The sequence below is a fragment of the Drosophila takahashii genome, chromosome 2R (assembly GCF_030179915.1).
Source record: "Drosophila takahashii strain IR98-3 E-12201 chromosome 2R, DtakHiC1v2, whole genome shotgun sequence".
NCBI lineage: Eukaryota > Metazoa > Arthropoda > Insecta > Diptera > Drosophilidae > Drosophila > Drosophila takahashii.
In genome coordinates, this window is record NC_091679.1 from 31,354,081 (window position 1) to 31,381,813 (window position 27,733).

Here is a 27,733-nt window from a genome sequence, read left to right on the forward strand (position 1 = left end):
TAGATAAATAGCCAATCGATTGACTTCACAGCAAGGTCACATTAAAAGTGCGTTTCTCGGCGCATTTGCAGGTATTGTGTGTGGCTCCGTTTTGAAAATTTGTTTACCCGATTTAAAGCCGTTACCGAAAGCCTGCCTAGGTGTCAAAGTGTAGTTTAAGTGTCCCCCCACCTGTGTAATGTATTTTCGACCCGACTCTCGGCGCCCTGACAGCGCAAAACTTGGTTGAAAATTCAATAGTTGCCGCTGTCTGGAGCGGCGGTGTCGCCGTCAATTACTGGGTCCCTTGGTTTACATAAGAGCGAAAGAGTCGGCTAGTGTGGCGTTGCAGAAATGGCGTCGAAGTATGTGCACATGGCTGGGGCTGACTTGATAATATTAGAGCGATATTTCCCGTTCTTTGCTAAAAGAGCAATTGCAAACGCATTATCCTCCCGGGAATGCCCAGAAATGAATGTGATTTACCAACGGCGCGGCGTACATTTCGTTTTTCGGCGCAGTGTACGCCACTTTATCCGGTTTTGCATTCCGCTTTGTGCGCTTCATTCGGTTTCAATGCCCTCGCATTCAGTGTTGCCGAGTGCCGGACCGGGCCCAGTGATGTGTCCCTGCCAAGTTCTGCCGGGAATGGGTGTTTTTGTGCGAATATTGTACTGAATATTGATTGTCCCTTCCAGCACCCACATCCTAAAATATTTAACAGTACTTATGTGCTCCAATTGATGGTTAGTTTACCAGCCTTGTCCACTGCCCTCGCACCTGGCAACACTGTTCGCCCGTGCGGGTGCGGGTGCGAGGGAGACGCCGATAGGGCAGATGCAGAAGAGCGAGCACAAAAGCGAAAGCGAAAAACCGAAGCGAGGCCAAGGAGTTATAAATCAATTTTTGTGTATGTCGGTCCCCGCGATCCCCGTTGCAATTGACATTAAGTAATTTCCGGGTCCCGGATCGCAGTTCCCATTTCCCGGTTCCCGTGGGCGAAATCTCCATATTTTGGCGGACGTGCGAAACTTGATGGCAAAGTGAAGGCGGCAGCGGTCTTTTGATTGTGTGCAGTAGCTCTCGCGTGTGTGTGTGTGTATGAATAATGCATGGAAAGGCGTTATTCACGGCAAAAGTTGATAAAACTGTTTTGACAACAAAAATTTAGTGATTCAGATATGCACTTGGTATCGGGGTCGCCTCTCCCGCTCTCTCTTTACCATGAACCACCCCCCTTGGAAAAGCGGCTGACGTTTCGGCTTGGATGCGTCTCGGTCACGTACCCCGCCATCTGCCCCCTCTCGCCCACCCCTGTTACCTGTTTTGCCAATACATTTTCCGCCCCCTCGACACCGCGTTTTCATTAATTTTTGTTATTTCTGAATGCTGGCTTTGTTTGTGCGTACGCTCTTCCGTCCCTCTCTCGCACCTTTGTGTCGGTGTGTGAGTGTGTGTTTGTTCGCGTTCTTTCATTCTCTTTTATTAAATGTACATTGAACTCTCATCTCGCTGGCTTTTCTTTTGCGGCTCTCTTTCGGGCACTTGTTTTGCAATTCCACACATCCGTAGATAAAATCTGTCTGGATTGTGGGACTTTATCACCAATATTGGCAAGCCAAACTATTTAGATATTATCACTCTTTTTAAAGTCGTGTTTCCATTCCATTGGCTACCATTTCTAAAAATATTTATATGAACCGTAAATTCGGATTGGCTTCTTGAAAGCATAAACTTGGAAACGCTGAGTAGTTTTCAGTCTTGGTTTTTGTTTGATTCATCTGAACTGGATATAACCAGAATTTTAGTACATTTCTATATATGAGAGCCTATGACCTGGATTTGGTATTCGGTTTTGCCATTTCTCTACACTGAATCCATCATTCTAAAAATTGTGGGTTTTCCAAAATCTTAACCCATGAATTGAAGGCCTTTGACCTACTAATCAGTGATAAGTAATCACGATTATCTAAAAGATTCGAATTTTATCCTAGTGTCTTGTGTGCAGAGTAAAGTTCTAGTTGAAGTATACGTCTATCCCAGAGAATTGACTTCAAAATCAGTCAGCACAGACCTATAATTATATCAGTCAGATTTTAGATCCCCTGGTTTTAATATCGTGTATTGCTTCTTTTGCGCCTTCCAGCTAATTTGTATATACAGTGTACATAGAGATGAGCACACAAACTCGTTCAGGCGGCGGAGGAGGCGGCGGCCACACCCGCAACCAGAAAAAGTCAAATGCCAGCAACTCCGGCGGAGGAGGAACCGGGCACGACGGAGTCTCACATGCTGCGGCCGCTGGCAAGAAGGGCGGCCAGGATGCCGGCAAGACAGACAAGCCAGAGAAGGCCCAGCCCAAGGCCACCACCGAACAGTTGCGCATTGCCCAGATCACCAATAGCACCACAGAGGATCCGCAGATCAACGAGAAGGTGACCCTCCTGTTGACCATGACCCAACGTTCCGAGGAGGAGGTCTGCTGTGCCCTCAACGAGTGCGATTACGACCTGGAGGCAGCGGCCAACTTTTTGATCGAGGAGCTACCGCAGGTCAGTTCAACAACTGCATATTTTCCTACCTCCCCAGTTACTCAATTGAATCCGTTGCAGGGCGCCTTTGCCAAGTACGAGAAGAAGCGCAAGAACAAGGCTGCAAATACCGCGGCCGATGGCGCCGCTGGCGATGGCGATTGGGCCGATGGCAATGCGAATGCGGACAGGCGGGAGAAGTCACGGAACCGCAGCTCAAATCGCGGTGGCACCCGCGGCTCCACCGACAGTCGTGGATGTAAGTTCTAGTCCTAATCCTAACTACCGCTCATTTACTAAATGGCTGTTTAGAATTTATTATCCAAAATATTCGTCATATTCTGTGATTTAAAATATTTATTAAGTTCTGTAATACTGTAATACTTTAGAATCTCGAGTCCAGAAACAGTTTTTGTTATTGGTCGTATTATTTTCTTAAAAACTCCCGCTCATTTACTAAATGTCTGTCTAAAATGTATTATCCAAAATCTTCGTCATATTCTATAAAAAATTGAAGATTTATAATTTTTATTAAGATCTGTAATTCTGTAATACTGTAGAAACAGTTTTTGTTATTGGTCGCTGTCTATCATTTATAATCCAAAATTCTCGTCATATTCTATGAAAGATTTGAGATTTGTAATTTTTATTAAGATCTGTAATACTGTAATACTCTAGAAACTAGAGTCTAGAATCAGTTTTTGTTATTGGAAGTATTATTTTCAGGGACCGTAAATAACAGTTATTTGTGATTTTTATTTTAAAAAGACTACTGTGATATTTGGTTTTAAACGTCAAAAATAACGTTCTTTTTACTCTTGTCCACAAAGTATATGAATTTCAACAAATCTGGAAAGCAAATAAAGAGTTATTTGTTCATGTCTATAAAGTGCATAAAAACCAGTTAAATTGTTGATTAAAACTTGTACAAATCTCAGTAGGCCTTTTAAAATAAAAATCACAAATAACTGTTATTTACGGACCCTGATTATTTTCTTTAAAACTAGGAATATAATTATAAAAATGCTGTCTAGCATTTATAATCAAAAATCTTCGTCATAATCTGTGAGGGATTCGAGATTTATAGTTTTTATTGTAATACTGTAATACTCTAGAATCTAGAGTCTAAAAACAGTTTTGGTTATTGGTAGTATTATTTTCTTAAAAACTGGGAGTTTAATTATAAAACTATTTTAGTAAATGCTTAACTTTCCTCCCCCTTCGATAACTAACTTAAGACTTGATCTCTCCCAAATTCTAGGGCGCGGAAGAGAGACACGCGAGAACGAACGCAACCAGCGCGAGTCTCGTGAACCTCGCTCTGGCGGCGACCGCGGTGACGATCGGGCCAACGACAACTATCGCGGGCAGCGCAACGGCGGCGGTGGACGCACTGGACCCGGAGGCGGTGGACGCGGCGGTGGCTTCGTCTCGCGTTCCGGCCGTGGTGGCGGTCGCATGGGCGGACGCACCGGCGGTCCACGCGGCGATCGCGGCAGCGGAGGCACTGGCGGTGGCTATGGACCAGGTCGCAGTGGCAACTCCAATGAGGATCACCACGAGGTGGAGCTGTGGGACAACACCATTGCCCAGAACGCCGAGAAGCAGCAGCAGGCCCATGACGATGCCTGGGGCGATTGGAACAACGAGGAGTACGAGGGCTCGCTCAAGGACAGCAAGGTATTCACGACCAGCAACCTGGCAACGCAAACCGCTGCCAGCGTGGTGAGCGGTACCGCGGCTAGTGGTGCCGGTGGCTCTACGTCGGCTGGCAGCGAGATATCGGCGCCGCCGGGTCTCGAACACCAGTTGGTGCAGCAGGGGCTGGAAGAGAGCTCAAGCAGCGGACCCGTGCCGGTCACACCGCCAGCAACGCTGACCGGCTCGGCGACTACGCCTCTGCTGCAGTACAGCGCAGCGGTCAGCAATCCACCGCCCCAGCTGCAGTCCCAGGGCACGCAGTCGGGAGCGGGAACGGGAGCGAGCGCAGCTGCCGGCGGAGGAGCGGGCAGCACGCCGTCCTCCTTTGTTTCCGCCTCTCCCGACACATTCTCAAGCGCCGCCTCAGCAGCCGCCACGCTGGTGCACCAGGCCCAACAGCAGCAGCAGCAACTCCAGCAGCAGCAGCAGACGACGCCCATCAAGCCGTCGGCTACGCTGTCGGTCGAGCAATCTCAGTATTTCAACTCGTTGGCCAGCCAGGGCGTCAGTCCAGGTTCCGCAGCGGTACAGCAGCCGGCGCCAGCGGGCTATGCGCAGAGTCCCGTGGCTGCCTACTCGCAAACTAGCGGCAGTCAGTACCCCAACACGTATGCCAACGTGTTCGCCTCGGGAACGGCGGCAGGAGCTGGCACTGGCGAGCAGTCGCAGCAGCAGCCGCAGGTGCGGAGGGCGCGTGTCAAGCTGCCACCGCCTTCGAAAATCCCGGCCAGTGCCGTCGAAATGCCCGGGGACAATGCTCTGAACAACATTGGCTACCTGGACGTGCAGTTCGGCGCTCTGGATTTTGGCACGGACGATGGCTTCGAGGCTCTGCCGGAGAAGGTTGGATCGGGCTTTAGCATTGATGGTCAGCAGCAGCAACAGCAGCCAGATGACTACCAGAGCAAATCCCAGCAACAACAGCAGGCGACGCTGGCGGCGGGTCTGCAGAGTTCTCAGATTGTAAGTATATCTTCTTTCTTGTTAAATTTAAACTCTATTTTGTATCACTTTTGTTCTATAACTATAACTTTCCGCCTTTACAGAGCGATGCCTTGAGTGCAGCGGGCTATACGAGCCGCTCGACGGCGCAACAGCAGCAGCAGGGCGTTAGCTCGGCGGTTAGTGCCACCACGGCGCTCGATCAGCTGGCCAAGAGCGATCCTTACGGACAGACGGCCGGCAGTGGTAACGCCTATCAGAACGCCTACCAGAGCAGTGGAGCGGGCAAGACTGCCAGTGGCTATCCGACCACGGCGCCCGGCGGCTATGGCAGCTCCACCTACGCGAATGTGCAGAGCTCGGTGGCCAGCAGTTACCAGCAGCAGGGATACGGCTCGTACCAGCCCAGTTCCTACCAGCAGCAGGCTGGCAGCGGGGCTCAGAGCGGTGCAGGTGCGGTAGCGGGCGGCGGAGGAGCGGCAACGCAAAACATTCCGGTCGGAGGCAGCAGCAGCCAAAACAGCACAAGGTATGCTAAGATCTACCTTCGTTTGTTGGTTCATATTTATGTTTCTAGCCCACCCCTGCGTTTTAATTATGCTTAAAACGGCCCATTTTGTGGTCAATCAAGAGTTATTTATTTTTATAAAATTGCTTATTTTCTTTTAGCCTTAAAGCTTAAAGCCTTAAAGTATTAAACTAAAAATAGTTTCAAAATAAGAGCATAAGCTGCTAAGCATTTATACCAATACATATTTTAAAAAAAGCAAAGCTTTTGAATGTTTTTTTAATATTTGCTTTTTTTTAATCCAATTTTATCTTGTTGATTTTGATAATTTGCCGATGGCACCAGAAATATTTGTATTAGTAATATTGAAGAATGATTAGTTGTTGCTATGAAAATTAGTTCAACTTATAAAGACTCCGCGTGCAAGGCCATTTAATTAAGCAATTATAAAAATAACTAACAACTCTAGGAGGTTACTTTTAAAGCTTCGGCTACCCACGCTAACATTTCATTGAAGTTTATTTATGTTTTTTGTATGCAAGTTCTGCCTAACAATCCGCACCATCCGAAAGGAAGCTAATCCTCATTTTTTACTGTTTCTCTTTTCTCCTAACACGTTTAATGTTCGCTCATGCCCCAAATCAAAATCAAAACCAAAAACAATACAACCCAACCCGCAATCGTACTCCGCACTTAACAGCGGCAATGCGAGCTCTGCCTACCTTACATCCGGATACTCGACACCACAAAGTGCTTACCAGTCTAGCCAGAGTGTTTATGGCAACACTGGACTGTCCAACAGCAGCGGGTAAGTAGGAAAGGCGACGATTCCCCTTCCTTGATTTGTACACGTTCCATTGTGGTTAATTGCGGCTTCTTGCCCGTTCAGGTTTGCTAGCAGTGCGAGCAACGCGTCCTCGCAGTACGCGAATTTCAGTGCCAGCGCCAAGCTCAAGGATGCGACCACGGCCAGCAGTGCAGCGCACTACGACAGGTAAGAGCGAAGCTCCCCGCTCTGCATGCTCCGCTTCCACCCTTCTCCCCGGTTTCCGACTAACCCAACCCCCTGGTGCATGTTCAGTAGCATTAAACGTTGATCTTATTGACCTTTCAGTGTCTCCACCAGCAGCGGCGTCAGCAGCAGCAGCGGCAGCACGGGCAACGGTGGTGCGGTGAGCGGACAGGCAGGTGCTAACCAGGCAGTCGTTTCGAACAGTAAGTAATCCAAGAGAGTAAACACCTTAGTAGCACCTTAAAACTTGTTGATGGAAATGAATAGTAATATTCACTACACTCATAAAAAAAATCGAAGAACTTCCTTAAAATCTAGAAAGTTCTTTCTTGAATTTTCTTCATCTAGAAAGGTTTTCTATATTCAAAGGTAAATTTTCTAGTAACAAGACGTTTTTTTTCTATTTTTAAATTTAGACCGATTTATGGCGAGATTTCTAAAATTTAGATATTAATTTTTATGAGTGTATTTGTATAACTTTTGACTAGCACTTTTAGATTTCTTAAGTTAGAACTGTAATCGCAATCAGCAATGATTCAAGAAACTAACTAAGTCTCAAGGTTCAGTGGTTTAACAACGTGCCACGAGATCGCATATTAAAATTCTCTCAGCTGTATAAAGCTAATGTACACATTTTTTTCCTAAGCAAAACAAAAAATTAGACCAAACTTGTAGTAAAGAAAATTCTTATCAGCCTTTAATTTCATGTGAATTCATGTTGAAAGTTAGCTAATTCTTCACAGTATGTGAAATGACTGAATGACTAGAATTCCCTGAAGTATGAACTTTTGTAGACTATAGATAGATATTAAGTGGTCGATTAGCCTCTATTGATATTGTACCACATTTAATTCCATACTCTTCCGATCTCCCCAGATAACGTGAGCAGCAGCAGCTCGGTCAGCAATGTGACGGCGGGCGTTGCGAGCGGCAACGTGGCCGGCGTGGGCGGAGGCGTCAGCCAGAGCGGCGTAAGTAGTGGAGTCGGCGTGGCCGGTGGCAGCGCGGCCAGCGTCGGTGTGAATGTGAACAACAACAGCAGCAGCGCCAGCTCGGTGGGAGCGGCTGCCGTTGCCCAGACAGCCACGGGAACCACCGCTGCGGTGCTGGCCTCGCTGACCAACAAGAACAGCAGCAGCAGCAACAGCAGCGGCAGCGGTGGCAGTGTCGCCACAACGGCGGGCAACGCTGGCGGACCAGGTGCGGGAGCGAGCACCGGCGGCGTCGGCGGCGCATCGGGTGCTGGTGGTGCTGGTAGTGGTGGTGGCAGCGGCAGCGGCTTGGTGCCCACCAACATCCAAATGGTTAGTCAATATATTCAGACTGGATTGCCATACTATCAGCAACCAGTGTATTCCTACGAGGAATTGCAAATGATGCAACAGAGAGTGCCACATGTGGTGAGTTCATGGAGAAAAGCAAAAGCAAATACCAAACCAACAACTACAAAAAAGAATGCAACCGACCAATCAATCGAACCGTCTCTAATCAATCAGTAATCGTATCAATATCCTCCCATAATGTTCGCTACAACGTTTTCGCATTAGTCAAGTCCTAGTTCCATTCAAAACGCATACGACAACTGCTCGTCTCCCGCTGCTGGTTGAGATCGTTGTTCCGGATCCGGGCTCGTTGACGTTGCGGCCTCCCACTTTTAACCGTTAACCGTTTCTCGTTTCTCAGCGTGCATTGTACATAATAACATATTACCGCGATATGTCTGTGATCAAGTCCTTAATACCACCTCCTACATGTCTGTTTGTGTGTGTGTGTGATTGTGTAAATAAGCTGACACTTTCTTTCGCCACCTTGCACTTTAATTTCGTTAAACCATCCGCTATCCGCTTCCGTTTCCATCCAGATTCCACATTCCTGGCATTATCATCATCATCAAAAAAAACAAAAACCATCCATATGTATTGCTTATCCTCCAGGCTCTGCTTTACACTCCAAATTAACCAAAAACTAATCCTACTTATCCTTTTTGCTATCTACATTTTATTTTTTGTTAAAATTAAGGATGCAAAACCAAACTAAATCTCTCAAACATATTTTTCTTCGAAAATTTGACTATTAAAATCTCCCTAAAGTAAAAGTACATTTATGTACAATTTATTATAATTTTTAAACAAATGGATTGCATCCCTAATAAGTAGAAAACCGTTTCCTGAATCTATGCTCGACTCACCCATTTTATTCGTTTTCCTAACCATTATATTTTGTTTGTTTTCCGATTTTTAACCTTACATCTGACTTGTATATACATTTATTCGTTTGTTATCGGCACGCTGCTTTGCCAGACCTTGTAGAACGCTTCTATTTGTTGCAAGCCCAAAGTCTGTCAAAGTGGCATCCGTCATCTTCACAGCCATTATAACACACACGCCTGCTCCTTTGATTGCAACCTAATGTGATCATTCTCGTTTGCAGCAGGGATATTACGACCTGAACTACCCGCCGGCCAGTTTAGGAGCTGGACGAGACAACCTCGGCTCTGTGACGTATTCAGCAATGAATGACGGACGCTTTGCTCGCACTGACAATAACTCCAGTCCGGTCGGCAATGTGAGTATTGAGCTTAGACTTTTGCGGAGAGGTGGTGACTCAACTTGTTGATTTTTCTTCAGGTCTCCAGCACAATGTCGCAACAGGCGGGCTCAAGTGCGCCCATGCTGAATGTTCCTTATGCCTACTTCTATGGCGGCAATGTGATGCCCGGTAGTTTCCAATATGGCACGCCCGCCATTTATCCAGTAAGCTTTTGATATTTCAATCAAACCCCGTATGCATTTAGTAATTTCTCCGATTCGAAAAACAGCAACAGATACCGGCAGCCAACACTGCCTCCGGTCAACAGTTCCCGAAACCTTCGTACAGCGCGGGCTACGGTTCGACCAGCTACGACACCCTCTCGCAGACCACGCAGGATTACAGCAAGGGCGGCTATTCGTCGAGCGTGAACCAGCAGAGCAAAACGCAGGCAGTGTCCAACCAGTCGCAGGCAGGCACTGGATCCGATCTGACCTCTTCTATGTACGGGAAGGGACACGTGGCGCTAAACAAGGTTAATGTACGTATGGTTATAAGCAGGGCTGTGGACCGAGATTGGGGTTCTCCCGACCCATAATTCGGTATAAGAACGTAATGCTTGATTGGAAAACATTCGCCTTAACCATTATTTAGGCAAGAAAACTACAAGAATTCACAGCCCTGGTTAAAACAAGGTTTCGCGACTGGTCTACAATTGATCTTTCTACTTTCTTTTTTCTGCAGTCGTATGAAAAGCAGAGTTTCCACTCCGGAACTCCGCCGCCGTTCAACATGCCCAACACACAGACGGCTGGCGGCACCTCGGCTCAGCCGTACGGCATGTACTTGCCGATGCCAGCGGCCGGACACCACAATATGATCCATCAACCCATCCATCAGGTACATTCCGAATTACCACTCCAGGTTGTTGTAGGCGGTGGGGCGGAGGGCCATGTGCTCATCAGCGAGAATGGCCCTCAAGTTACATACCACGAAGGGGCGGAGGGCCATCATGTTCTTATCAGTGAGAATGGTCCGGAGGTTACATACCATCAGATCTGGCAAACCGACCATCCTGTCCAGTGCCAGGATCAACTTGTCAGGTCGCATTGCAATAGCTATGAGCAGAGTATCGGCAGCTATCAGGACGATGTTAGCGGCATTACCTTCTTTGCCGACTGATGTGCTTAGGGAAACTCATCTCGTCCTATCTCACACACAAATTTCAGTTTGCACCATTCGTAGCTGAATCACCCGCAATAACATTTTACTTTCGTTGACTGCGTTTATGTTTTGGTTTATGTCTTTTAATGCGCTTACATCACATATCGAAATACTAAACCTTGATATTCAATTAATTTTGTTTTTTCCTTCGCAGCTTTGAAGCTGATTTTGTTGAACCACTGCATGTATTTGTAAATTTTTTAGTTAACCCATTGTTAAAGTACCTAACAGCACATATACAATCATTAATCCTATTTTGTACACCACTACTCACAGTTACTTGCGCTTTTTTCCTGTGTAACACATCTAAAGTATTTTTGTCCTCCATTAAAACCTTTACTCTTTCACCTGTGATCGTTACTAACAAATTACATTTCATGCATTTTCTGATTTTATTGTACTTTGTTTTGGAACACCTGCCTAAATAGGAGAATATCCTATTCTCCTTGGGAAGTTAGTTGGCTGAATTCGGAATTTAATAGTTCATCCGAGAGTAGTGAGAGAGAGAATTGTAAAAATGCATGAAATTGTTCTATTGTTTGACTTTTCTTTATAATTTCTTTTGATTTTTTTATGGGACAACAATTAGATGGACGGCAGGATTCATAGCTCATCCCGCCGGGTAAGTTCCTTTGTTGTAATCACGTGTTAAAGTTGCTTAATTCTTGGTGAACTGCACAATGTTAACCCACCCACGCATGCCTCACCCCCACGTAATCTTTCTCATCACATCTTGTTTTATATCATCTAGTCTCTAGTTGCATGAATCCCACAGAAGCGGTGCCGAAAAGAAGGAATCGTTTGCCGAAGGGGTCGTGCCGTAATCCGAAGCATATCCATTCATGTGCCTATATACTATACTATAAATCTGCCGTGTATATAATCAGCGAATATGTGTATTTATAACCGTAACTGCGTATATATGTTAACCCACATTTGTGTATGGATGGCCGAGCGGAGTCCGAAAGAAGCGGAATATATTCTGCTTGGGAAGGCGGCAGCATCAATCAATCCGCGACTCGTTTGACATGCTTACTGATCCCCATTCGTATCTGTTGCAGGACTCGAACAGTGCCGGACAGCGCCAGCAGTCGACCAGCCAGTCGAAGTCGGCCGGCAAGCAAGGCTACTCGCCCTCGTACTGGACCGGACAGAACTAGCTTCCGGAGAACACGATCTGGCGGCCCCTGCAGATCGCCCGAGCGAGCGACTTCTATAGCCTTCGCAGCAGTAGCAGCAGCAGCACCACAACCGCAACCACCACACCCATTCACCACATCTACAGCAAGAGCAGTGCCAGCAATCTCCGGGCACTGCCCATCACACATGCCACCAACACGATAGTGACCACAATAGCAGCCAGCACCACCACAACGACCATAGATGCCACCACCACGCCATCAGCAGCAATAGTGACGACAACATCGCCGATGCCGGGTATTCCCGGCCAGTTACTAATGCTCGTCAAGGAGCAACCGCAACAGCAGCAGCAGCAGCGGCAGCAACCACAGCCGCCACCACAACAACAACAAGCACTCGCCGACGTGGCGGGGAGCGAGAAATCCTCGCCAGCGTCGGAGGAGGATTATCTAATATACGAAGATAAGCGATCATACTTTACTTAATAAGAAACGTTTTTACTACGAACGCACTGTAAAGGCGCCGCCCAGCAGCGCCCTGACCACGCCTCCCTCCCTCCCCTCAGCCACAAAACAAAACAAACACACACACCACACTCGCATTAAAACACACAGCATGAAGGTGTTTCAGGTTGCCGGAGGCGACTCCGAAAACCAACCACACACTCCCTCACACAACAAAGAATGAAACAAATAAAAGAAAACATACAGCAACATCCGCATAAATATACCAAGTACCATTTTCACATTGCATACAAATAAATTTACAAAGATAAAGAGTAACAATTATTAATTATTAAAGGCGTAAAACGATTTAACAGATTTAAGAGCGTAAGAGAGAAACTGGAAAGAGCAGAACAGTAAATTAAAAATACAAGTATATATATTAAAGAAAACAAAACCACAAACATAACGTGAATGAGAAAAAAACAAAACAAACAAAAATTAATTATTGTAATCGGTTTAAACTTATATGTATAATTATAACCTTAATATTTAAACTAAATACAAAAAAGAAGATACGATTAAATCCAAACAAAATGCAAAAAAAAGGCAATCACCTTGACGTTTTTACAGAAATCTGTTGGAATGTTTGAAAAAAAGGGGAATGGGATGGATACAAATTAGTTGCTGTTATTTTTAGACTTTATTTTGGAATTTTTTAAAGCGTATGGAAATAAACATCCAAAAAAAAAGTTTGCTTGCCATTCTTGTTAAGAAACTCGAACCTTCATAGTAATTTCATTTAAAGACAAAGCTCAACAATTTGGACAAAGGAAAAAATCGTCAGGTGACACGATGGACTCAGTTAAAATTCTAAAGTCATCATAATGTACTTGGAGTTTTACCAAGCATTTAACCACGGATTCTTTTAATGCTCTAATACAACTATTGACTGCGACAAGATAAAGCTGTCCCATCAGTGATTTTTTAGTAATTTATATTATAATCCCAGTAAATACTTTATTTGAAGTGGAACAAGATTGCAGGAAGCACACAATCTGTTAGGACCTCAAATTGGTTGAGAAGTATAAGTATCCTTTTAAACGAAATGCTCTCGGTTCGCTTAGGTATATATAAAACTTGTTTAATTCGGAATATGCTATTTAAATTTATAGATAAATGTAAACAATGAGAAATGGCCCGCTACTGGCTGTGCAAAAGCTTATTAAAGTCCGCGTACGCCGACTCCAGGTCGAAGAGGAACTGGCGGACTTGGCCCTCGCTCAGTTCGTCGGACGCCTGCATCTCGTTCAGGCTGCCCAGCCACTTCTCCACCTTCAGCTTGGCGTCAAAGTCCTCCGGGATGAGGGACAGGCGGTTCATGTTGTCGGCCAGATCCTTGACGTCCGGCTGCAGGGCGTCCATGGTGTTGATCTGCAGGCGCAGCTTGTCCATGATGGTGATGAACAGCGATACGATCTCGGCGATGCACTTGGAGGTGTTGCCCTTGTCGTCGCGGATGGTGATGGGTCGGTCCTCGCGAATGCGCTCCAGCGCTGCCGGGCAGTCCAGGCGGAACTTCTTGACGAACGTCTCCACCGAAGGGAACTCGTCGCACTGCACCTGCTTAAAGGCCACCTTGTACTGGACCAGGTACTTGGAGCAGGCTGCCGTGTATTCCTGCGGCGTAATGCAATCGCGGATGTAGGCCTTCTCCAGCTGCTGGATTGTGTTGATGATGGCGTACAGATCGGCCATGTTGTCGTACCGCTCGCGCTCGCGGGCGTTGCGGAACAGCTTCACCTCCTCGTACAGCTCGGGACTCTGATCCTGCATCCTGGTTTTGGCTCAATTAATAACTGGTTTTAAGGAAAAACAATGAAGTGATTCACAAATAGAGGTGGAGAAGCAATGATTGGCCAAACCTATCGCTGCCTATCGTTCTTCGATAAAGTGTACCCAGTATTGGTAAACACCACAATGCTAACAGTCTGTCCAGTTCAAATTTGAATTTATTCAAACAAAATATTTACGATCCCGCTCAATCATTTCCGCCCCCAAAAAAGCACCTTATCGATGCTGGGAGTTTTCTGGTGGACAAATAAAGATTAGCGCTTTATCTGATTGCATGTTTACTGGTTAATTCCACGCACGCCGATAAGGACTATTATCGAATTAAGACAAGGCGTTTTCATTGATCACACCTCCCCCTCACCCCCTAGCCATCGAACATTTTCATTAAATCAACGGTCGCTTAATTTACCAGTTTATGGCCCGGAATATCAGCATATCAGCTTATCGATACCATTGACCGCAGCCCAGCAAAGTGCACTGGGTTCACGTATTGTTATTCCCGCAGTCAGCAATCCGCTCGCAATCTGTTCAGACCTGGCCGAAACGAACTCGGGGCTGCGCGATCAGATTGGATTAACAAGTGTTTCGGTTACTCAATCGATTTTCTGTGATTTGGCCCATTAAGAATACAGTTTCCAGACCTCACATCAAAATGGGCGCCACCGAACAGCAAGGCAACGTAAGTAGCGGCATTTTCGAGGCAATTCTTCGGGGTTTAATAAATATTTTACAATAAATATAGGCTTACTATTACGTATGTCTATAGTTAATAAGCTTGGCGTCAAAGCAAGCAGCATAAAGTTATACTAAAATATAAATCCTGTATGCGAAACGCTCGGATGCCAAAGCGAAATGAGTGGCTGTGGGGTATCGGTTCCCTAAAACGGCACCGCCTGTTCGACCAGCTTGTAACCATGGCCGGAATAACTCCGCGGCGGGTAGAGGACAAACAGGCCCAACTGCAGCAGCGACAGTATGCAGCCCAGGAAGTTGGGTATCTGAAAAGCAAAGCAAACAACGGCCACCGTCAGTAATTCGCTGTCTGGGCAGCCGTGGGAAGTGGGTCACCTGGATGAACGAGTCCGATATCAGTATGCCGTAGATTAGCCACTGCAGACTGACCAAAAAGGACGTGGCTATCAGGGGCAGGGGCAGGCTCTCCGAGTTCTTCGCCCGTATCACATGCAACAAGCTGGCCAGCGGGGCGGCGAAGAAACACACGGTCACGATGCAGCAGACGATTCCTGAAAATGTATTTCGGAACTTAGCACACCTGACTTTGGCTTAGAAACGTGCTCTAACCTGTGACGTGTATCATTCGATCGCGCTGATCTTCCAGTCGATTGGTGAATACGATGACCACCACCAGTACGGTCAGAACGAAGCCAAACTGCTTGACACAGGCACGTTTGTTGACGGTGAACACATAGTAGATCAGCGTGTAGACCAGAAAAAGCGTCGACCCAATGATGTTGACTAGCACAATGCTCTGCTCGTTGGTTAAGACTCCATAGCGCAGCCAAAAGCTGCACCTGTTCAAATAAAATTCAATTCATTTAAGATTGTAATCGCAAAAAGCAAGGGTGAATTGCCAGCCAGGCAGGCAAAGTTCCCACAATTAGTGAGAATATTAAAATCGTGCAGGGATTAACTATGCATGCTGCTTATTCCTGCCAATTTTCGTTGTTACTTTAAGGATTTTACAGTTAAATATTAAGGTGGGTTTTCTCGTAGTTTTGATGGTTTTAAAAGAGGGATTATATCAATGCTGATACATTCTCTTCATAGTTAAATTTATCGTATTTTAAGACTTAAACCTCTCCTTCTTATATGGTTCACCCCGTAAAATCCCAACAAAATCGTCTCGTCAACCGCGACCAATTCGAATTTATCTCAGTAGTGCCAAGTCGGCAGTTTCTTTCTACTCACGATAAGAAGCCGCATATGAAGGGTACTCCGGAAGAGTCTCCCGTGCTCTTCTTCTGAATGTACTTTCGGCATATCATGCTGCAAGTAAGGCAAACAATTGTATTTACTTTGGATGTTGTAAGTTCCAACGGCTTATGGAGTTCCGTAACTTACGCGCCGGAGAGGAACTGGAAGACGGTGCTGATCACCGCCGTCGTGGACAGCAGGGAGTCGTAGGCCACCGCCGACATAGCGATCGATCTCCTTAATAGCTTCGGCTAAACTTAAGCGGTGGTAAAAGACGATGCGCCTCCAAATACAACGTCAACAAAAAAGTGAACAGCTGGTCGAGGTCGTAGAGATGGCACTCACGACCAGTGATGGCTGCGTGCCCAAACGGGCATGAAAAAAAACCTATGTATTTGATTTTAACTTGTTTAAAACTCTTTGAGTAACCTAAATTGCTATTATGTGCGAAACTGCTAGTGTCATATTTTTAATTTATTAAATCTTTGATTAAATTAAATAAACTAGTAAATAAACTAGTAATTTACAAATAATTTAAACTAAGTTCGTGTCACGATAAGTTACACATCACTTCCATAAACACAATTTACTACCAACATTGATATCGATAATTTAATGACCAACGCGCGTATTTTTAAAAATGGGTGAAACAGTGCTGCCAGATTTGACAAAAAATGTGATACAGTTTAATAACGGCAATAAATCAACACACCGAACTTACTATTTCTTCTCTCTTTTATGTTTATTTTTATTTATTAATAAATAATCTTTAGAAGCCCTTTACTTATTAACTTTTCGTGCCACCAATTGCTAAATTTTTGACATACCACTCTGGCAACAATATGCGAGCAAAAGCTTTTATACTCTTGTAAAGAGTATTATAATTTCGTGGGCTGTTTAGAATTTATGTTAATTAAATGTAATTATTAATATGATTTAAATATATGTACATTTCAACCCGAATGGCTACTTTTCAACACTTCTGGGCCAAATTTATCCCAATCTGAATACTATTGAAACGGGGTCACCAAACGTCATAAGATTGTCAAACTAAACTTCATTTCCTAAGCTATCTTAAGGGGCAAATGAGTTTCGAACAATTTTTAAGGGTATGATGTCTTCGGTGGGTCTTTTATTTTGGGCTTATCTGTTGCCGGCAACCAGAATTTTGTTGTGGTTGTTGTTCGTTCTTGGCAAAAGCTTTTTCTCCACCAACCACGCTGCTCAGCTGTCGTTTAGTCGCGCTCCCGACTCCAACGCAGCCATAACACAACGCTCTGATTCGATCCCATGTGCACTGCTGGAATAACAATTGTGATTGTTATTCCAAATCGGGAATAAGAATCCCCATACGCTGCCCGTTACACAACACTGATTCGAAACCCGATTACCTTACCTTACCGCCAATTGTTAACAATTGTTCTAACCGTGTCAACACGCACACACCGCACGCGTTTGTTCCGAATGCCTTAAAAAGTGTTCCCTCAAATAAGTGGTGATTACCAGGCAAAGTCCATAATTATGGCTAGTAAAAATTACCAGGCGGAGGCCCAACAGTTGTACCCGCAGCCCACAAGAGTGGAACTTCTAACGGCCCAGACGGAAACCAACCAGGTGAGATTCCAGTTGCGATACTTCAGGTGAGAGAGCGGGAAGATCGCCTAACTACCTACCACCAATAATGCTGTTGTATCTGCACATGCACCTTTTCTTTGTTTTCTCCCGATGACGTTGTTTTTCTCTCTCTCCCCGGATGCTGTTTTCCCTTCTTTTATCTCACGCATTTTATTTTTAATATTTTTGTACTCTTTCGCTTTGTTTTTGTGTGTAAATTTACTTGGCTTCTGCTCTTCTAAATATTTTATTTTCTTTCTTGGTTGTTTTCAAAGTCGAATATATTTTTATATACATGCACATTTAGACACAACGTATTAACATATGGTTGATTCATATACAGTGGAACCTATGTTGACAATGAGCAATATACACACAGTGTGGGACAAAATTGTAGATATTCAAGAACATATGATATGATTACATTTATGATACCAAATATGATTGGTTTTTTTAGACTCAATGACAAAGGGAATTTTGAAATATGATGTAACGTGTTGGCATAGGAGTTATTCGAAATATAGTTGTGCACTTTTAATTATTTTATATCACCAGTGAGCAACACAAATTATCAGCAAAGTAAATATTTCCGAGTATCTAACATAGTACGTAAACGTGAATAAGTTTTCTACTTTAGTAGTGTATCTTTGACCTATACTGTGTACGAGTACTTTGGTACCGGCGCTTTTATTTTGGCAAACAAACCGATCACCCAGTGTGTATAATCAGCTGAATTCTCAGTCATTTCTTATCAGTTATAAAGAGACACCGCCTGCGGACGCTTATTCAATTAGAACACTCTACCTATAAATAGTATTCCGTTTGATCGCATCTGATCCCAAATGCTCCTGCAGAGAAATGGAAAGTTTTGCCCTTGGGTCAAGATTAGCCGTAATTAGCGTCAATTATACAGATTGGGGCAAAGCGGGAATTAACCAGAAAGTTCTGATAAGGTAATTCGAATTTCAAAATGACCCTGCACAATGACGCACTAAATCGCACTATCAGGGTCCAAATTTTGAGCACGATTAGGGGAAATGTTTTGGCAGTATAACTAAATTTGCTTGGAACTCTTGCAGAAACCACGATGGGGCAATCTCCTGCTGCTGGTGGCCCTGGCAACCACATTTGGCGGCGCCGTGTCCACGGGCTACTGCATTGGCGTTATCAACGCCCCCTCCAAGGTAAGATATACCCAGTCGGTCAACGGAACCCAGTTACCAAAACCCCTATCTTTACAGCTCATGAAAGTTTGGTGTAACCAAACCGTATACGAAACCTATGGCAGTACGCTCAGTACGGATGGTCTGGATCTCTTGTGGTCTTGCATCGTTTCTGTGTTCCTGGTCGGAGGCGCCATCGGTTCGCTGGGCGGAGCTGGAGCGGCCAATAAATTCGGCAGGTATGTAGCTATTAATCAAGTAGATAAGCCCCTTGGATTTTCTCAAGTGCCCATAATCCGCCAACTAATTCTCATATCAAAGCACACCATTCAGAAGTGGTCGGTATTATGCCATATCAATTACAGTGCGGGCTTCGAAAAGGTGGACACGGTATAAACTACTATTTAATTTACAATTTCCTTGTTCTTATTTAAAATACTGTATCGTGGGTTTACTTATGTAAAGTACCAAAAAGATTCCATATTTAGTTTTAAATAGTTAAATTCTTAAATAAGTTATGTTTTATAACAAAAAGATTGTAACGTTGTGAAGTTTCTAATTAAAAATTATTTTTTAATAACTAATAAGGCACAAACTTCCCCTGATACGAATCTTAAAGAAACATTCCACCCTCTGAGTAATAAATAATTTCCTTATCTTTTCCAGAAAAGCATGCTTTCTCATCTGCGGCGCCCTCTTCACCGTGGGAGCGGTGCTGTTCTTCTTCTGCCGGGCAGCCAGCTCTGTGGAGATGCTGGTGATCGGCAGATTTATTGTGGGTCTGGCTTCCGGCCTCGTGACCGCCACCCTGCCCATGTACCTATCCGAGGTGGCTCCTTTGGCGCTACGCGGAACTTTGGGAGTCTTCGTCGCCGTCGGTGTGACTGGGGGCGTGGTCGTGGGTCAGGTGTGCAGTCTTGCCGATGTCTTTGGAACCGAGGAACTCTGGCACTATGCGTTGTCCGCATATATGGTTCTGATCCTGGTCTGCTACCTGCCATCGTACCTGTTCCCCGAGAGCCCCAAGTTTCTGTATATTGTCAAGGAAAATCGTGCGGCTGCCAGGCGGGAGCTGCAACGCCTGCGTGGCAAGGATGAGGATGAGCTAATTGCCCAGGAGATGGCCGAGATGGAGGCCGAGGCCAATGCTAAGGTCCAGACCAGCAGCTTCTGTGATGTGCTGCGTGATCCTCGCCTCACATTGCCTCTGATCATTGTGTGCTGCTTCCACGGCGGTCAGCAATTGTCGGGCATTAATGCGGTGAGTGGTGGGACTATTCCTATTTAATGATCCTTTTTAATCGGAATTTTGGCTTTCAGATATTCTACTACTCGGTCAGCATTTTCGAGAAGGCTGGACTTTCTACGGTGAATGCCCAGTGGGCCAATTTGGGTGCTGGCTGCCTGAATCTGTCTGTCTCTCTTTTTGGACCTTTGCTGATGGCCAAATGCAATAGGCGAACTCTAATGATGTTCTCCTGCGCCCTGTGCTCCATCTTCCTCTTCACCATCGCCTTTGTTTTGTACTACATTGTAAGTTTGTTTTCATTCAGTGATCTGTATGAAGCGAAACTAAGGAACTGTAGAAAAACTGTCATTGGTTTAAAAAAGAAATTGGTTCTAAAAAGATTTATTCATTTAAAATTTTTTTTCTAACAAATCCTTTTTATTTTGTTAATTATTTTGCAAATTTTAATACTTCTGTTCTGCGTAGAAATTTACTACATTCAAAAAAAATCGATATCAATTTTACATTATTTAAGATTAATAATAATTTGATATGTGGCCACGTAAATTTGACCTGGTCGAAAAGAGTACTTCATGTAAAAACGATATGGGTTTAGCATGACCTGAAATTTACATGGCCGTATCGATTTTACGGTAACATGTTTTTTTTTGTATAGTTTTTTTCTTGAATCACATATTGATTTCTCTGGATTTTAACCCAAATGAATTCATTTTACAGGACCAAGTCAGCTGGTTTGCGATCGCCTGCATCGTCTGCATCATGGGCTATATATTCTTCTACCAATTCGGACTGGGTCCCATTCCCTACTTCATTGGCGCAGGTAATTTGTCGCGTGACTCCATTGCTTATGTGCATTCCAATAGCTCCATTAATCGTGACTGGGACAGCAGCCTCAAGTTTCAGCAATTGAGGCGGAATTGGAATCGAATTGGGTTCAATGGCTCTCACCACATTTGCTTACGTCCATCAGAGACGTTCCCAGACACGCTGACTCTATAATTGGATGTATTGTTTATTTTTGGACCTCTAACTGATTCGATTTGTGCTCTCCAATTTGCAGAACTGTTCGAGGTGGCTCCCCGCTCCGTGGCCATGTCGATGGGCAGCCTCGCCTCGTGGACGTGCAATTTCATAATTGGCATCTCGTTCCCCCTGCTGCAGAACGCGTGGGGCGCCTTTGTCTTCCTGCCCTTCTCCATTACCTGTGTGCTGCTCTTCCTGCTGACGAAATTCTATCTGCCGGAAACGCGGGGACGCGATCCCTCGGAGGTGGCGCCACTCGTATCGAAGTGCTTCCGCTCCAAGGTCAAATGAGACCTGGCCCAGTGGGCTCATCTTACCATTAGACTTAAGTAGCCGGTGATATGTGGTAATAGGACTTAACTCCATTGGCACAGTGGGCCACTCACAATGATTCGTCCAAGTCACGTGCCTTTTGTAAATGCCGACAATAAGCCGGAGTCCACATTGTTCAGGGTCGAATTGCTCTAACTAATTGTAATTTGCCGCCTAGTCTGTAAGTTCTTTTGTACAAACCAATAAATGCGAGAATGGAACTATCTTTAAGAGTCACCCTGTAAGAAAGCTTCGAGCGCTCCGTCCCCTTATCACTGCACAAGTTCAATTAAAATGCCTTGGGACGGAGCGCAAAGTAATACTCTGTTAATTAGATTTATTGTTGATCAGAAAGAGCCGCGCTGCGCCGTCTCTAGATGCCCTTCCATGGCGTTGGGTTAGATGAATAAGGGCCAGATATTTGCCAAATTGTTGTAATCTGCCTTAAAAAATAGATTTAAATATTGCCTGATCTGTCTGTTGTTAACGCCTAAGTGTCGGTTAATAAAACCTGTTTGTCTAAGACCAAAGCTCTCTGATCGAATGCGAAAGAGTATGAAAATATTGATGTATTCCCACAGGTAGTAGTTAGAACAAACAAACGTGTCCCGTGTCAATGATAAGAAAAGAAGTAGTCGTAAGACAAAAAGGCTGAATTTATCTATGGCTGGTTATGGGCTGTAAACGTATTCCCCGTCCGGAGTAAGCAAAGTGAAGATGTGTTTATGTGGTTGATATACAAGCGGCGCGAATGACTCAACAAAGCTGTCGAATGGTTTTGAGCGAACGTCCGGATGCGTTTCATTTTCGGTTTAGCTTTCGGCGTGCCAGCATCGCTCCATCGCCATGGTTGTTGTAATGGTGACTACCGACCACTTCTTAACGCTTTCTCCTTCATCCGGGACGAGTTTGTTGCTTAAGTCTTTCGTTTGCGCCAAGTGCTAATCACGTGAATCTCGTTGCTTCTCCTTGCAGCACGTGACCCCGCCCAGGATCAATGGGTGGACTCCGCTCCTGCTGCTCATCTGCATCGCCGTAACGCTGGGCACCACGGTTCCCGTGGGCTACTTCTTCGGGGTCCTCAATGCCCCGGCGGAGATCATCAAGCAATGGTGCCAGGACATCCTGGCCACCGAATACGACACCATCGTCACTGCCGGCCAGCTGGACATCCTCTGGACGAGCATTGTGTCCATCTACCTGATTGGAGGCATCTGCGGATCGTGCTTTAGTGCTTTGGTTAGCGACAAATATGGCCGGTAAGGGCTTACTAAAAATAATATATAGCTAGGCGTTCGAAAATAGTATCAATGTCTTTAGCCAAAATTTGATTTAATGATCATTGATGAATCATTTGAAAAAGTTTACATTTTCCCTTGTCTCTCTTAAGTTATGCTCTTTATTTAATTGAGACATTTGATTTGACATTTGACATATAATACGATAAAAACATGTTTTAAAAATATCTCTAACAAGAAAGGAAGCTAGCTTCGGCCAGCCGAAGCTTATATACCCTTGCAGATCATTCCTATTAATTAACAAATCGCAAAAATGTTCAATTTTCTAATATTTCTCATTAATTTTCCGATCGTTCCTATGGCAGCTATATGATATAGTCGTCCGATTTTGATCAAATTAAAATTGAAATTCGGAAATATTTAAAAAGAGTCATATCCTAGAGTAGAAGATAATACAATAAAAACCAAAGAAGCTAGAATTTATTTCCTATTACTTCTCCATTAATTTTCCGATCGTTCCTATGGCAGCTATATGATATAGTCGTCCGATTTTGATTAAATTAAAATTGAAATTCGGAAATATTTAAAAAGAGTCATATCCTAGAGTAGAAGATAATACAATAAAGACCAAAGAAGCTTGAATTTATTTCCTATTACTTTTCCATTAATTTTCCGATCGTTCCTATGGCAGCTATATGATATAGTAGTCCGATTTTTAAAAAAATTAATTCGAAATTCAGAAATATTTAAAAAATAACATCCCCAAAAGTAGAAGGTAATATTTCAAAAAACACCGAAGCTAGAATTTTTTAAAGTTTTTTTTTCCGATTGTTCCTATGGGAGCTATAAGATATAGTTGTCCGATCCGGTCGGCTCCGACATATATACTACCTGCAATAGAAAGAAGACTTTTGCGAAAGTTTTGTCCCGATAGCTCAAAAACTGAGAGACTAGTTTGCGTAGAAACAGACAGACGGACAGACGGACAGACGGACGGACAGACGGACAGACGGACAGACGGACAGACGGACATGGCTAGATCGACTCGTCTTGTGATGCTGATCAAGAATATATATATGGGGTCGGAAACGTCTCCTTCACTGCGTTGCAAACTTCTGACTGAAATCATAATACCCTCTGCAAGGGTATAAAAAGTTAGTTAAATTAGTATGACTTACAATTTTTAATTTTAGAAAATTGGATAAAGATATATGTAACTGTTTCTTTACTTCCAGTAAGGGCTGTCTGCTTATCAGCGGCGTCCTACTTGTTATCTCCGGCATCCTTTTCACCTGGTGCCGCGAGGCCAAATCGCTGGAAATGCTGATGACCGGTCGCTTCCTGGGTGGCATCGCATCCGCCCTCATCTTCACCGCTCAGCCCATGTATCTGCTGGAGTCCGCTCCCTCGGAGCTCAGCGGCAGCGTCGGAGTGTTCACCTGCATCGGAGTGACCGGAGGGATTCTCCTCGCCCAGGTGTTCACCCTGTCCCACATGATGGGCAGCGAGCAACTGTGGCCTTATGCCCTCAGTTCCTACAGCCTGTTGGTGATGCCATCGCTGCTGCTTCTTTGGTGGTTCCCGGAGAGTCCGCGATGGCTCTACCTGCACAAGCGGGACTCCGCCGCCAGTGAACAGGCTCTGCTGCGTTTGCGCGGAAGGCACGCTGAGGAGGAAGTGCGTCAGGAACTGATCGAGATGAAGGCCACTCTGGAGGCGAAGGCCAGCTCCGAAGCTAGTTCCTTTTGCTCGGTGGTGGGAGATAGAGAACTGTGGCTACCACTGCTGCTTGTTTGCTCATTCCAAGCCACCCAACAGCTAAGTGGCATCAATGCAGTGAGTTTTTTAGGGCCCTTTTCAAATTTAATCCTAAAAAATTTACCTTTCAGATATTCTTCTATTCGCTATCCATTTTGACGGATGCTGGCTTCTCGGCAGGAGCAGCCACCTGGTTAAACCTGGGAATCGGGGGCTTCAATCTGTGTACGTCTCTTCTAGGACCACTACTGATCCGCAGGTTCCCACGTCGCCCCCTGATGATGATTTCCTGCTCCACTTGTGCTCTGGCCCTCCTAGCCATGTCCTTGGGACTGTTCTTCCTGGAAAGATCCGAAAGCACAATCCTTACCTATTTTTGTGCCGCCTTCATCCTTACATTCATACTGGGCTTTCAGCTGGGTCTGGGTCCCATTGCCTACTTCATTGGCTCAGGTTTGTATAGATTTTTAATATTTTCTTTATAATATTAACTTTTTACACAGAGCTCCTTGAGGATTCGCCTCGCGCTGTGGCCATGTCGATGGGCAGCCTGTTCTCGTGGATCGGCAACTTCCTTGTGGGCATGTGCTTTCCTTTGCTTCAGAGTGTCTGGAGCTCCTTCGCCTTCATCCCGTGCATGTGCGTGTGCCTCTACTGCCTGCTGCTCACCTGGCGATACCTGCCGGAGACACGCGGTCGGGAGCCCAAGGATGTCAAGCCGCTGATGAGCCATGGCCTCGCCTCCAAACGGAACTGATGTGTCTAATTGCCTATTTATAGATTTAATCAATCAATTAAACAAGCTGGTCTTCCATTAAAAAACTTAACTACTTTTGTATTTTTAGCACCAATTAAATTAGCAAGAGACCCTAATGGCCCTAAATCATTAGAGAGAAAATTTAAATGAGTCGGATTAAATTACCTTGAAATTACCTTTAAGCTTTTAATTCAACACTTTATGACTAACTCTTTTATTCTATTGAAAGTTAAAACAAACCAAAACTTTTCTTGTGCGTATAACAAACGGCACTATATGAATTTTTTAGTTAAGAGATTTTATTCGTGACAAAGAAATTGGATCTTGAATTTATGCCTGTTCGACTATAATTTTATTTAGTCTTTATATTTAATTTTTATATTTTCTGTTACTAATTTTACCAATGAAAGTGATTGCAAATATTATTCATTTTGTAAAAGTTTGTCAACGTATATGGGTAATATCCCTAATTTCATAATGTATCAAAACAGCTTCAACATTTGTTAATCCGTGTTGGATAGTAAAATTAGTTCATCTCGCGAAATCTATCCAATGCTTTAGAAATTATACACTTGGCTATGTTAAACTGTTCAACATTTCGGTTAAATAATAAGAAATTAATATGAAAATAGCTTGAGATCGAAGGATAACCCCGTAAATTTTGGTATGGCCGAGGGGAAGCAGGGCTGGACGGCCTTGCTGATGCTCATCTGTGTGTGCATCACCGTGGGCACCGTCATCCCCATTGGCTATGCGTTTGGCGTAATGAATGCTCCCTCTGCGGTGGGTCAACCGAAAAGTTAGCCTGTATTACTATATTTCCAACTCAAGAGCACCTCCAGTTCATCAGGTTGTGGATAATGGAATCTGCTCTAGCCCGATACTCATCGCTGCTGGGCGATTCGCAGATGACGATATTGATGTCGGCCGTGGTCTCCATATTCCTGGTCGGCGGCATGCTCGGTGCTCCATTCGCTCCCATCTTTAGTGCCCGGTTAGGACGTCGAGGAATCCTGATTCTCAGTGGATTGCTCATTCTGGTATCCTGCATCTGTCAGCTATTCTGCCGCTTGGCGAACTCGATTGAGATGCTCTTGCTGGGTCGCCTGATAGGAGGATTTTCCGCCGCCCTGATCTACGCCACCCAGCCCATGTACTTGGTTGAGCTAGCCCCGGCGGAACTTAGCGGCAGCGTCGGCGTCTTCACCTGCATTGGGATCACCGGAGGTATCGTCTTGGGTCAGATCGTCAGCTTCGACTTTGTTCTGGGCACAGAGAAGCTGTGGCCCTACGCCCTGGCCTTTTCCGGCGTATTCGTGATAATCGGATTGTCGCCCATCTTTTGGTTCCCCGAGAGTCCGCGCTTCCTGATGTCGCAGGGCAAGAGGGAGAAGGCCAGGATCACGCTGCTGCGTCTGCGCAGGGATGAGGAACGCGTGAAAGCGGAGATGGCGGAGTTTGAGGGCTCCGCAGAGGCAGGGGGTCAAAAGGTCACCACAAAGGATGTGCTGTGCAATAGTAAGCTCAAGATGCCGCTGATCATAGTGAGCTCCTTTCACTTTGTCCAGCAGATGAGTGGCATTAATGCGGTGGGTTTAGGATCACATAACATATACTTTATTGACCACTTATCCCTTGTCAGATTTGGTTTTACTCCGTGGACATTTTCACCCGATCCGGATTCACTATTACTGTGGCTTTGTGGCTTAACTTCGCCTTGGGATTTCAGAATTTTATAGTCGCCCTCTTTGGCCCCTTGATGATGAGAAGGGTAAACAGGCGACTCATGATGATGCTGTCGTGCCTCTTCTGTGCCATCTTCTTGACTCTACTTGTCGTTGGCCTGAAACTAATGGTAAAGAAAATTATTAATCAAGTTATAATAACAACATTTTTGTTCCCACCCACAGGTATCTATGCGTGAGTTCTCATACGCCTGCATTGCCTTCCTGGCGCTCTATATCCTTGCTTTTAACGTGGGTCTTGGTGCGATTCCCTACTTTATTGGTTCAGGTTGACATGCACCGAGATATCAGTCTTTTGGCTTATCATTTCCGCCCCCACAGAGATTTTTGAGCCTGCTCCGCGTCCTTCGGCGATGGCTTTTGGAAGTTTCTTCAACTGGCTGGCTAACTTCCTGCTTGGCATGATATTTCCCATCCTGAATTCGGCGATTGGACCTTACGCTTTCTTATTTTGCGCTGCTTTCTGCGTTTACGGATTACTGCTGACCTGTCGCTATCTGCCGGAGACGAGAAACCGCGAACCCAAGGATGTGGCACCGCTGATGGAAAACGGCTTCAGGTCCAAGATAAAGTAGGAGTAAAGTAGGAGACCTTTGAATGGGGAAAAGCGTACTGTTAATCTCATCGGAATCTAATTAGTTCCAGGATAGTGACGTCAATCCTAAATGGTGTATTTTGAAACGATGATTAAATCTATATTGCCTATTATGCATTGTTTTTATTAATTAACACTGCCTTAAAAAAGCTCGAAACCAAAAAACTTCTAAAAATGTAGGACGGGAACACTACAAGTATTATGCCTAACAAACTTAGAATTCGTTCGCCGGTAATAACCGTGATTAAAAGCGAATAAGATTTAAGGCATCCACCGAGGAAAATAATAAACTTTACATTACACTATGTATTATCAAATAAAAACACCTCTTAACGAGGTAAAAAACTAGTGACGATCGCACCTTCAACATACAAAAGTTCTGATATCAACATTTGTGACGAAAAATTATTACACTCGTCATTAAATAGACTTTCTAATATTTTCTCATTCGGCCCGCCCTAGCAGACTATTCCAGACTTTT

The 27,733-nt window shown here is 44.8% G+C and overlaps 6 protein-coding genes and 2 long non-coding RNA genes across 14 annotated transcripts; 4 read left to right on the plus strand and 4 right to left on the minus strand.

Moving 5' to 3' along the window:
* Window positions 1-9: 9 nt before the first annotated feature.
* On the plus strand, window positions 10-12,617 carry lig (ubiquitin-associated protein-like lingerer). 6 transcript variants are annotated; one of them, XM_017138257.3, is made up of 15 exons: window positions 10-71; window positions 2,126-2,531; window positions 2,592-2,769; window positions 3,772-5,174; window positions 5,258-5,682; window positions 6,362-6,469; window positions 6,551-6,655; window positions 6,776-6,876; window positions 7,550-8,073; window positions 9,104-9,238; window positions 9,301-9,426; window positions 9,492-9,743; window positions 9,947-10,102; window positions 11,016-11,048; window positions 11,488-12,617. In XM_017138257.3, exons 2-15 carry the CDS (start codon window positions 2,154-2,156, stop codon window positions 11,584-11,586), a joined length of 4,023 nt encoding a protein of 1,340 aa, XP_016993746.3. In that variant the 5' UTR covers window positions 10-71; window positions 2,126-2,153; the 3' UTR covers window positions 11,587-12,617. The 6 variants fall into 6 exon arrangements, with proteins under 6 accessions (XP_016993746.3, XP_070070254.1, XP_070070256.1 ...); XM_070214153.1 differs by having other exon boundaries at window positions 9,492-9,737; XM_070214155.1 differs by having other exon boundaries at window positions 7,550-7,977.
* LOC138912810 (uncharacterized) lies at window positions 283-671 on the minus strand. Its single transcript, XR_011418370.1, has 2 exons — window positions 466-671; window positions 283-403 (listed from the first exon to the last, which is right to left on the minus strand). It is a non-coding gene; the product is annotated as an uncharacterized lncRNA (long non-coding RNA).
* A 515-nt stretch (window positions 12,618-13,132) lies between the features above and the next one.
* Window positions 13,133-13,928, minus strand: Vps28 (vacuolar protein sorting 28). Its single transcript, XM_017138265.3, has one exon. The coding sequence runs from the start codon at window positions 13,843-13,845 to the stop codon at window positions 13,213-13,215; it is 633 nt and encodes a 210-aa protein (XP_016993754.1). The 5' UTR covers window positions 13,846-13,928; the 3' UTR covers window positions 13,133-13,212.
* Window positions 13,929-14,400: 472 nt separating this feature from the next.
* sut1 (sugar transporter 1) lies at window positions 14,401-21,383 on the plus strand. Of its 2 annotated transcripts, none has more exons than XM_017138273.3 (7): window positions 14,401-14,542; window positions 18,492-18,596; window positions 18,654-18,814; window positions 19,242-19,836; window positions 19,896-20,108; window positions 20,542-20,644; window positions 20,885-21,383. In XM_017138273.3, the coding sequence occupies exons 1-7, from the start codon at window positions 14,516-14,518 to the stop codon at window positions 21,136-21,138; spliced, it is 1,458 nt and encodes a 485-aa protein (XP_016993762.3). In that variant the 5' UTR covers window positions 14,401-14,515; the 3' UTR covers window positions 21,139-21,383. The 2 variants fall into 2 exon arrangements, with proteins under 2 accessions (XP_016993762.3, XP_016993761.3); XM_017138272.3 differs by lacking the exon at window positions 14,401-14,542 and adding an exon at window positions 17,030-17,412.
* Window positions 14,405-24,958, plus strand: sut2 (sugar transporter 2). The gene is made up of 5 exons (XM_070212879.1): window positions 14,405-14,542; window positions 22,135-22,418; window positions 23,633-24,233; window positions 24,287-24,608; window positions 24,659-24,958. Exons 1-5 carry the CDS (start codon window positions 14,516-14,518, stop codon window positions 24,910-24,912), a joined length of 1,488 nt encoding a protein of 495 aa, XP_070068980.1. The 5' UTR covers window positions 14,405-14,515; the 3' UTR covers window positions 24,913-24,958.
* On the minus strand, window positions 14,556-16,127 carry slv (sugar transporter SWEET1). Its single transcript, XM_017138276.3, has 5 exons — window positions 15,946-16,127; window positions 15,793-15,870; window positions 15,166-15,395; window positions 14,932-15,107; window positions 14,556-14,861 (listed from the first exon to the last, which is right to left on the minus strand). Exons 1-5 carry the CDS (start codon window positions 16,020-16,022, stop codon window positions 14,742-14,744), a joined length of 681 nt encoding a protein of 226 aa, XP_016993765.1. The 5' UTR covers window positions 16,023-16,127; the 3' UTR covers window positions 14,556-14,741.
* Window positions 21,798-22,535, minus strand: LOC138912330 (uncharacterized). Its single transcript, XR_011417858.1, has 2 exons — window positions 22,431-22,535; window positions 21,798-22,373 (listed from the first exon to the last, which is right to left on the minus strand). It is a non-coding gene; the product is annotated as an uncharacterized lncRNA (long non-coding RNA).
* Window positions 24,959-25,481: 523 nt separating the features above from the next.
* sut3 (sugar transporter 3) lies at window positions 25,482-27,337 on the plus strand. Its single transcript, XM_017138275.3, has 5 exons — window positions 25,482-25,695; window positions 25,755-26,501; window positions 26,555-26,767; window positions 26,823-26,925; window positions 26,979-27,337. The coding sequence occupies exons 1-5, from the start codon at window positions 25,579-25,581 to the stop codon at window positions 27,230-27,232; spliced, it is 1,434 nt and encodes a 477-aa protein (XP_016993764.2). The 5' UTR covers window positions 25,482-25,578; the 3' UTR covers window positions 27,233-27,337.
* Window positions 27,338-27,733: the final 396 nt, after the last annotated feature.

What these genes read in the sequence shown, in the direction of transcription:
- sut3 (XM_017138275.3), top strand. Translation starts at nt 25,579, where the DNA reads ATGGCCGAGGGGAAGCAGGGCTGGACGGCCTTGCTGATGCTCATCTGT. An exon ending in TAATGAATGCTCCCTCTGCG is followed by an intron (nt 25,696 to 25,754) that starts GTGGGTCAACCG and finishes GAGCACCTCCAG; the next exon opens with TTCATCAGGTTGTGGATAAT. An exon ending in AGATGAGTGGCATTAATGCG is followed by an intron (nt 26,502 to 26,554) that starts GTGGGTTTAGGA and finishes ATCCCTTGTCAG; the next exon opens with ATTTGGTTTTACTCCGTGGA.
- Vps28 (XM_017138265.3), bottom strand. Translation starts at nt 13,845, where the DNA reads ATGCAGGATCAGAGTCCCGAGCTGTACGAGGAGGTGAAGCTGTTCCGC.
- slv (XM_017138276.3), bottom strand. Translation starts at nt 16,022, where the DNA reads ATGTCGGCGGTGGCCTACGACTCCCTGCTGTCCACGACGGCGGTGATC. An exon ending in TTCATATGCGGCTTCTTATC is followed by an intron (nt 15,396 to 15,792) that starts GTGAGTAGAAAG and finishes TTATTTGAACAG; the next exon opens with GTGCAGCTTTTGGCTGCGCT. An exon ending in TCGAATGATACACGTCACAG is followed by an intron (nt 15,108 to 15,165) that starts GTTAGAGCACGT and finishes ATACATTTTCAG; the next exon opens with GAATCGTCTGCTGCATCGTG.
- sut2 (XM_070212879.1), top strand. Translation starts at nt 14,516, where the DNA reads ATGGGCGCCACCGAACAGCAAGGCAAC. An exon ending in CCACCGAACAGCAAGGCAAC is followed by an intron (nt 14,543 to 22,134) that starts GTAAGTAGCGGC and finishes TTCTCCTTGCAG; the next exon opens with CACGTGACCCCGCCCAGGAT. An exon ending in GTTAGCGACAAATATGGCCG is followed by an intron (nt 22,419 to 23,632) that starts GTAAGGGCTTAC and finishes CTTTACTTCCAG; the next exon opens with TAAGGGCTGTCTGCTTATCA.
- sut1 (XM_017138272.3), top strand. Translation starts at nt 17,320, where the DNA reads ATGGCTAGTAAAAATTACCAGGCGGAGGCCCAACAGTTGTACCCGCAG. An exon ending in TTATCAACGCCCCCTCCAAG is followed by an intron (nt 18,597 to 18,653) that starts GTAAGATATACC and finishes CTATCTTTACAG; the next exon opens with CTCATGAAAGTTTGGTGTAA. An exon ending in GCGGCCAATAAATTCGGCAG is followed by an intron (nt 18,815 to 19,241) that starts GTATGTAGCTAT and finishes TATCTTTTCCAG; the next exon opens with AAAAGCATGCTTTCTCATCT.
- lig (XM_017138257.3), top strand. Translation starts at nt 2,154, where the DNA reads ATGAGCACACAAACTCGTTCAGGCGGCGGAGGAGGCGGCGGCCACACC. An exon ending in TGATCGAGGAGCTACCGCAG is followed by an intron (nt 2,532 to 2,591) that starts GTCAGTTCAACA and finishes AATCCGTTGCAG; the next exon opens with GGCGCCTTTGCCAAGTACGA. An exon ending in ACTCCAGTCCGGTCGGCAAT is followed by an intron (nt 9,239 to 9,300) that starts GTGAGTATTGAG and finishes ATTTTTCTTCAG; the next exon opens with GTCTCCAGCACAATGTCGCA.